The sequence below is a fragment of the Mastomys coucha genome, unplaced genomic scaffold, assembly GCF_008632895.1.
Source record: "Mastomys coucha isolate ucsf_1 unplaced genomic scaffold, UCSF_Mcou_1 pScaffold16, whole genome shotgun sequence".
Taxonomy (NCBI): Eukaryota; Metazoa; Chordata; class Mammalia; order Rodentia; family Muridae; genus Mastomys; species Mastomys coucha.
Window position 1 is genome coordinate 51,852,379 of NW_022196898.1, and position 9,132 is coordinate 51,861,510.

Consider the following 9,132-nt stretch of genomic DNA (forward strand, 5'->3'; position numbering starts at 1 on the left):
GTATATGTGTAATAGGCGTGCACATGTGCATGTGCACTCACCACTGCAGATACATATTGGGGCCAGAGGTTAACATCAGATGTCTTCCTCAATCGCTTTCTCACCTTATGTTTCTGAGATGTGTCTCACTGAAATTACAACTCTTTATTTTTGACTAGACTGGCTAGCCAGCAAGCCCTCTCTCCTCTAGACATATCTACCTGTTCCCTTCTTCAGTACTGGGGTTATAGGTCCATCATACTTAGCTTTCATGAGCTTTCTAGGGGTCTAAACACAGGCTCTCTCCCAGGCCATTATCTCCTTCCTTATAAAGGGGGTAATAATATTCCACTGTGAGTACATGCCATATTTTCTCTACCTATTCACCAATGGATGGACACCTAGGTTGACTCCATAATTTGTTCATTGTGAACAATGCCACAGTAAACATAAGTATGCTACATTAATTTCATCCTCCCTATAAATGCCAGAAGTTGACCTGATAAATTCTATGGTAGTTCTGTTTTTCACTTTTTGAGGGATCACTATACTTATTTTTTATATACCTGTACTAGTTCACACTTCCACCAACAGTACATAAATGTGCTCTTCTCCTATATTCTTACTAACATTGATCTGTTGCTTGCCAACAATTATCTATCTGCCCTCCACTTCAGTCCTGGGGATTGAACCCAGGGAAGAACTCTTTAGCTTCCATTATTGATTCAATTGCCTTACTAGCTAATTTCTATTTAGATTTACTATTTGTTCCTTAACCAGTTTTTGCATGGTGAGTATCTCTAAGATCTTAACCATTCTATCCAGGTTATCTATTTTGTTAGTATGCAATATATGTGATACTTCTATGCAGTTGTTTATAGTATTTTAACAGATTGTTAGTAACGTCCACATTGTCATCTTGTGTGTGAGGGAGCATGCATAGATATGTAAGTGTGTTAATGTACATAAGCACCTGTATGCATGTGAAGGTCAGAGGTCAACTGCTGGTGACATTCCTCAGGAGCCACAAACCTTGTTTTGAGATAGAGTCTCTCACTGGGCCTCAGGTTACTGAGTATGCTAGGCTAGCTACCAGGAAGCCCCAGGGGTCCTCCATCTCCACCTCTCTAAGTCAAGTACTGTGTGTTATACTCTGCCAAGTTTGTTTGTTTGTTTGTTTGTTTGTTTGTTTGTTGAGGGGCCTATTCTGGGAGTTGAGCTTAAGTACGTTACCAAATATATTATTTATCCAGTTCCTACATTTTTACCTTTGATTAATAACTTGATTTTTTTCTTAGTATAGTTAAAGCCTAATCAAATTTGTTGATCTTTTGAATTTGTTTACTTTATCCAATTTCCCTATTCTCTACATAATTTATCTCTGCTTTAATCTTTAATACTTCCTGGCTGTTGTTAAGTTTGAGATTGATTTCAGTTTCCCCCCACCTAGTTTCTTAAAATGTAAAGTTATGCTGCTCCTTTGGGATCTTTCTTTATAAAACAAATATGTTTATTTTTATCAGCTCATGCAAGCTGAATAAACATATTGATTTATATTTAACACTATATTTTATTAATTCTCTAAGAATTTATTAAATATGTTTTGATCATTTTCCCCTGGCTTTCCTCTCTAACTATTCCCAGAACTGCCGCCCATCTCTCTACCCATTGCTCTCTACCCATTCATGTCCTCTTCTTAAAGAACAACCTACCACTCTAGTTTGCCTTTAATATACAGCTCATGGGGGTGGAGCCGACCACTGCAGAACGGGTGACCTACCAGGGGCATACCCTTAATAAAGCCCTGACTCTCCCTCCATCAGCCGTCGTACCCACTCAGTTAAGAATGGGTATTATTGAGCCCACCCCCCACCTACGTTTGTGTGTCGACCGGCTTGGTTTTATGGAGGTCTTGTACAGGCAAGAACGCTGCTTGGTTTCCTGAATGAAGTAGTCTTGTCATGTCCAGAATACAGTTTCAGTCCATCTTCTCTGATCTTTCTGTTTTCTTTTCCATGATGGTCCTGGTGCCTTGTGGGAGGTAAGGGTGTGTGGGGTGGGTATTACTTCCAAATGTTAAAACATTTCATTGACATTGCTTCATGAAAAACAAGACAAGATAAAACAAAACAAACAAACAAAAAAAAAAACTCTGACATTTCTTTTGAAGATTCAAGCAGAATGTTCAATTCCTGAACAAAACTTCACTCTAGAAGCTGACCCTCGTCCTCTGGATTTACCACAAAAGTGAGTAAATTTTGTTTATCTAAATGTTGACTAACTGTGCCTAAAGGATGAAATCTCATGCCCCAGTAGCTATGCTACTGGAAGAGACCTCTTTTCGGTATGGCGTCATCATTCTCTCCTTTCCTTTCAGCGCCATGATGGATGCGAAAATGACAAACCAGCAGAGCAAACAGGAGACCGAAGGGGAGAGCGCCCCAGTGTCTTCCTTTGGCCTTAGGACTTCTAAGATAAGTGCCAAGGAAGAGTTGGCTTTGCACTCGGCTAAATCAAGCCCTTCTTTCGACTGTTTAGAGCTGAATTGCGGGTGTAACAACAAGGCTGTCATAACCAGGAACGGGCAGGCAAGGGCTTCTCCAGCCGTGGGAGAGCCCCTTCAGAAGTATCAAAGTCTGGATTTCGGTTCCATGTTGTTTGGGTCGTGTCCTAGTGCTCCTCCCATAAACCCAGCGGGCAGGTGTCACAATTCAAAGGGGCCTGTAAAACGGACCAAATCAACTCCTTTTGAACTGATTCAGCAGAACAAAACAAGCGAGTTGGCTGTGGGAGACGGTTCTTCATGCTTGGAATCTCAGCTGCATGAGCGTTGTCTCTTGAAGCTGCAGGCGCAAAGAGTGGTGGCCCACGCTTCTTCAGAAGAACTGAATTATTCACTGCCGCGTGCCTGTGAGCGCCGGGCAGCGTGTGATGACGCCTGTGTACCGCAGCACAGCCCCGGAGCTTTGAGAGTGCATTTGTGCATGTCTTTAGCGGAAGATCCTTATTTTTCATCATCCCCTCCAAATAGTGCTGATTCTAAGATGTCTTTTGATCTGCCTGAGAAACAAGATGGAGCCACTTCTGACGCTCTGTTGCCAGCCTCTTCTACAACCTCCTTTTCTTCTTGCAACCCACATGATTCCTTAATGGCGAGCACTCTGACCAGCTTTTCCTCACCATTAAACCAAGAGACAGTTGTAGAAGGTAAACTATTTTTAAAAATGTGTTTGCTTTGGACCTTATCTGGTTTCCATTAAATATTTTGGTTTCTTCTCACCCTAGCCATTCTCTTCCCCTGCTTCATTTTCTTCTCAAAGAAGTAAGTTCTGGGAGTGTTTTTGGTGATGTACTAAATAAATTGATGATAACAATATGGAGGCAGTTAGGTCTCGGGACCCATCTATGCCAAAAGGAAGGCTTCAAACATGACCAGTCCTTATTCCAGACTTGTTTACCAAAATCTCATACTTTACCTTTAACTGCAGAAGGAGCTCCCCAAGTACAGAGGGCAAACTGATCAACAGCACTGGGCAATCTCCCAGAAATACTTGTTGCATACTTACGACTGTAATGAATTGAACACATTGCTAAGCATTGAATTCTTTTCCTGTAGGCGTGGGAAGTGTAGGGCCTGATTTCCGGCACTTTCGCTGTTTCTTAGAAGATGAGATATGTTTAGTACTGTGTGACATTTTTAAAAATCTTTTAACACAACATTTATATTTACCTCTTAAAATTCTAGAATTTTTACGTATCAAATATACTGTTTTAACTGAGTAGTCAGAAAGTAATAGTGAACATACTATTAGAGATTATTATAGGGTGCTTCTTTGCCCTTTTTAGTAAAGTGGATTGAACCTAATGCCTCATGCATGTCAGACAGGCGTTTAAGTTGAATCTGTAGCCCTAATAATTTGCTGTTGAAGATGAAGGAAGCAAAGAGCAAGCTTATTCTCTTAGGCATATCGTGAGATAATCCGTGGAGAGCATTTACGTATAGAAAACTGTTGTTCTGTGTTATTATTAAATGCCATTTCTATTGTCCTTTTTTTGATGTCATGAGGCTTGAATCCAGCCAGCTAGGAAAGAAAGAGCTTTGTAACTGAGCTATAGCCCCCGGCCATGTCTCTTTCTTCTCTCTTTCCTTGATTTAGATAAGGTCTTACTACCCAAGCTGGCCTGGGATTTCACAGAGCTCAGGCTGATCTACAACTCACAGCAGTCCTGCTTCAGACTCCCAGCTGCTGGGATTCGTTTCTCTCTGTCCCACAGAGAACCTCTCTCTCTCTCTCTCTCTCTCTCTCTCTCTCTCTCTCTCTCTCTCTCTGTGTGTGTGTGTGTGTGTGTGTGTGTGTGTGTGTGTGTGTGTGTACACATGTACAGGTACACATGTGGAGACCAAACAAAGATCTCATGTGAATTTCTCTGTCACTCTATCTTTTGACCTTATGATGTGGTCCTGTTGAGCTTAGAGCTTGCCTCTCACTGTCCTACCCCAGGCTGCTGACTAGCAAGCCCTTGTCCCTGTCCCTTCTCCTCCAGTGCTGGGTTACAGGCACAAATGGCCACTCAGGCTTTGTATGTGGATGCTGGAGATCTGAACTCAGGTGCTCATCTTCATGCAGCAAAACAATCTTACCCACTAAGCTATTTCCCCAGACCCAAGTGTTTTGGTTTTTTCCTATTTTAGTTATTTTATCTTTCTCAGACAGGATCTGATGTGGCCTAGGCTAGCCTCAGATTCTCTACATAAACAAAGATGATTTTGAAATCTTTTTTGTTTGTTTGTTTGTTTGTTTTTTGTTTTTTTGAGACAGGGTTTCTCTGTGTAGCCCTGTAGCCCTGGCTGTCCAGGAACTCATTCTGTAGACCAGGCTGGCCTCAAACTCAGAAATCTGCCTGCCTCTGCCTCCCAAGTGCTGGGAATAAAAGCGTGTACCACCACTGCTCGGCGACTTTGAAATCTTGATGATAAATATGTGCTATTAAAATCTAGTAAGTTTGATAGATGAAAATTATTTGTTGCTAAAAAAAATTTTATCTGGCTCCGAGAAGCTTTTTCTTTGACCCAATTCTTTTGCAGTTTAATCATTAAAATTTAAGAAATTTTGTTTTTTCGTGTGTGTGTGTGTGTGTGTGTGTGTGTGTGTGTGTGTGTGTGTGTAGGTCAGAGGTAACTTGCAGGAGTGAGGTTTCTCATTCTACCACGTGATTCTAGGGACTTAACTCAGGTTTGCAGGCTTGGTAGCATCAAACACCTTTACCCCACTGAGTCATTTCACCATCTGATGTTTTCTTTTTATAAATAGCCATAATACTTTAAACTTCTTAGAGCATCAAAAATAAAAAAGTTATTTTCATATCGTAGCAAAATTGATACGTCTGCCATCTGGTGGCAGTTTCTTATAATGGCATGTAAAATGTTCACAAATTCTGAGTCCTATTAGATAGAAAACCCTGCCCTAGCTCTCTCGTCCACTTCCATTCCCAGAAATTTCTCCCTCTTTCTTGATAAACTATGTCTGTAACAAACATCTATATTTTGGGTTCTGAATGGACTAAAGAAAGGATATTTTGTTTTTGTTTTTTGTTTTTTAAGACAGGGTTTCTCTGTGTATCTCTTGCTGTCCTGGAACTCCCTCTGTCGACCTGACTGGCCTCAAATTCAAAGAACCAATCCACCTGCCTCTGCCTTTCAAGTGTTGGGATTAAAGGCATGTGCCACCACTATCCAGCAAAAAGTGATTTTTAAAAATATCTCCTGCATAAATAAATGTTTAGCTGATGAAAATGTCCTATTGTGAATCCAATGAAAAACAAAAGGAAAGAGTTATGTAGAAGATAATCCAAACCATCCCGACAACAACTCCATCAAAATGTGTGGGCACACTTAAACCTTTAAATCCTGGAAAGAATCTTAAAGAATAAAACCTTACTAGTTTATTCTTTTTCCTAAAGTAAGCAAATACAAATCTGCTAAATTTATATTTAGGATTAGATTAGAATGGAAGAATCTCCTTTATTCTCATAAAACATGGCAATTACATTTCTGTTACTTGGACAGCTACTTCTCCAAGGAGTGATGATGAGATCCCCCCGCCACTCCCTGAACGGACACCCGAGTCTTTTATTGTGGTTGAGGAAGCCGGTGAGTACAGTTCAGTAAGTATGAAGTGTGTGTCCCTTCCCAGGTCCCTTCAACGTTCTGTGAGCCGCTGCTGAGCATCCATCCCTCTGCCACCTTTAAAAATAACCTCCTTCCTAAGAACTGGCCATATTTGCTTTCTTGCAGGAGAACCCTCACCAAGTGTTACCGAATCCTTACCTCTCGAGGTAAAATTTGGAGCGTCACTGGAATGTAGTGGCACATCTGAATTGAAGAGCCATGGCTCTGTAAGGTTTACACCAAGCAAGGTTTGTAACTCTTTTTCTGACTCGACTCATTTGTATTCAACAGACTATAGTTTTATTCTACACATTTAATTTTTTAGATATATTTATTTTATTTTAAGTGTAAGAATGTATGTATACCTGTATGTATACCTATGTACCACATGTATATCTTGTGCCTGCAGAAGTCAAAAGAGGGCATGGGATCTTCTGGATCTGGAGTTGGGGATGGTTGTGAGTCACCATATGGGTGCTGGGAACTGAACTTAGGTCCCCTGCCAGAGCACCAAGTGCTCTAACTGCTGCACTTTCTCTCCAGACCCTTCTCTTCATTTTGACAACTGCCATTCAGTTATTATTAAGTAGACCATAATGTAAAATAGCATGTTAGAGGGTGGGGGGATAGGAAAGGTGTGCAAGGCACATTTCTTACTCTTAAGAAGAATATAAACAAAAAATTAAAAAAAATAAAGGCAAATATTGCAAAAAGAGAAACTTACATTGGAAGTACAGTGTGTGTACATGACTCTTTATGTTGGTTATATGAAGACCATGTATCAATGATATGTGAAAGATACAGAGATTTAAAAGGACATGGAAGCTTTTTGAGGTTGAAAGTAATCAGAAAAGCCCAGTGAGAGAGAAAACATTGGAGCTGATTCTTAAAAGGCAGTTAAGGCAAAAGCAAATCAAATGTTTCATAAGTAGACAATTATTCACTGTAGCCACTTCATGGGCTGATCATCTTAGCAGTGAAACCACAAATAGCAACTTTTAATGACATATACTATTACTTAAAATAAGCTATTTGGAATAATGTTTCTTTATTCTAGAAGAAAAATCTGTTTCTGATAGTCTGTTTTACATTTCTATATATTCTTTGAACCAACTATAAAAGTATATTAAATATACTTATATTCTAAATATACTTTAAAATATTAAATATACTTTAATGTTCTAAATATTCATTGTTTCATAGAACAGAAAATTAATCAATCACTTAGAAATTTCTACAAAGCTGTGGGTGTGGTTTAGTATTAAGCATTTGTCTAGCACTGTAAGGCTCTAGGTTTATTCCCCAGTACTGAATTAAAAAAATAGCTCCTATGATTGTAATGCTAGAAAATTACAATGTTAACATAATGTTGTTACAATTACTATTAATAGTATGCACACACATAATGGTCTTTTTATTAACTTGAATAGTGAAGAACAATTAATCCTTTTCAGTATCATAAAGTAATTACAATTTCAACAACTTATCTCCAAATAAATTTTTAGGCCAATGTTCTAAATTATGAAATAAATAATTCAGAAGGAGATCAATTTAGAACTAATTTCCATATGATATAAAACTATGGAAATCACTGCAAGAGTTAAGGGTTCCTTTTTATAATTCAGCACAGTTATGAATCAAGAAATACTGCTGTCACTACAGTTATAGGAACTGTAATTTTAAAAAATGTTATTGATTGATTCAGCTTGTATTGTGTTTGTACATATTATTCTTTCACTTTTTTCCTATTTAGAATGTGAAACTCCGAAGTCCCAAATCAGGTAAAGACTTCTCTTGACTTTAGATGATATTTAGTCCTAAGCACTTGTGTTGTAAGAACAGCTTGTTAGTAATTCACCTCAGGAGGATTCATGGCTCTTGTAATAGCTTCTGCTATCTTGATTCATTTTTGGCTTTCTCAAACTAACAATGTTCATTTTGTTATGGGCAAAATAAAGACAGGATCCTTTAAAAAAAAACATTATCTCAGATAGAATACTTTAAAATTCAAGTAGTCAAAACAATCTTGTATAAAAAAACCAAAATGAAACAAACAAATGAACGGACAAAAAAAGCAAAAAACTACTATACTACCTGACTTCCAACTACACAAGTCAGAGAAACCAGAATGTTGAGGTAACAACATAAAAAGAGACACACAAAACAGAAGAACAGGATAAATATCTCAGAAATAAACCCACATGTGCTTCTATAGTCAACTGACTTTTGACAAAGATGCTATGAACAGACATGGGAAAAAGGATAGGATTTTCAACAAATGACTCTGTGAAAATTTGGTATCCACATGTATAACAAAGGTGGGTTCCTAGCTCTCACCAGTTGCAAAAACAACCCAACATCTACTAAAGATTTAATTGTAAGACCTGAAACTATGAAATGACCAGAAGAAATACTTCAGGACTTTGGAATTGGTGAGAATTTTTTTGAATAAGACATTAAAACGAAACAAAACAAACAAACAAACAACAACAAAACCACAAGGAAACAAAAGTAAGAACAGACAAGTGAAATTATTCTAAATAAATGGCCTCATACAGCAAAGGCAACAATCTTTGCCTTTAACTTAGAAAACCTTTGTGTTTTGTGCATCTGACAAGCACAGCTGTGCTCAACATTTCTTTAGTGACTCAGATTTTATTTTGTTTTTTAAATTTTTTTTTTGTGTGTGTGTGTTTTCTAGACAAGGTTTCTCTGTATAGTTCTGGCTGTCCTGGAGCTTGCTTTGTAGACCAGACTGGCCTTGAACTCAGAGATCTGTCTGGTTCTGCAGTCAGGAAGCAAAGGAAGATAAATGCTGGTGCCCAGCTAGCTTTTCCTTTTTATTCAGTCTGAAATAAATTTTATTCATTCCCCAGCACATGGAATAGTGCACACGACAGTTAGGGTATTTCCCGCTGTTAAGGCCTAGGTAAAATGTTAAGGCCTAGGTAACAGTTACTTGGCTAGCCTGCTATTATAAAAAA

The 9,132-nt window shown here is 38.5% G+C and overlaps 1 protein-coding gene across 2 annotated transcripts in view; it reads left to right on the top strand.

The window, feature by feature from the left end:
- Nucleotides 1-9,132, top strand: part of Ptpn22 (protein tyrosine phosphatase non-receptor type 22) — a 54,601-nt gene that overhangs the window by 25,624 nt on the left and 19,845 nt on the right. Inside the window, exons 12-16 of one of the 2 annotated variants that reach the window (XR_004119741.1) lie at nucleotides 2,150-2,226; nucleotides 2,357-3,186; nucleotides 6,047-6,144; nucleotides 6,275-6,396; nucleotides 7,902-7,934. Coding sequence is in view for 1 of the 2 variants with exons in the window: in XM_031375049.1 (XP_031230909.1) it covers nucleotides 2,150-2,226; nucleotides 2,357-3,186; nucleotides 6,047-6,130; nucleotides 6,275-6,396; nucleotides 7,902-7,929 (1,141 nt within the window). In the remaining variant the exon portion in view is untranslated. Of the gene's footprint in view, nucleotides 1-2,149; nucleotides 2,227-2,356; nucleotides 3,187-6,046; nucleotides 6,145-6,274; nucleotides 6,397-7,901; nucleotides 7,935-9,132 lie in introns of those variants that run through there. The other variant, XM_031375049.1, reaches the window with a different exon arrangement.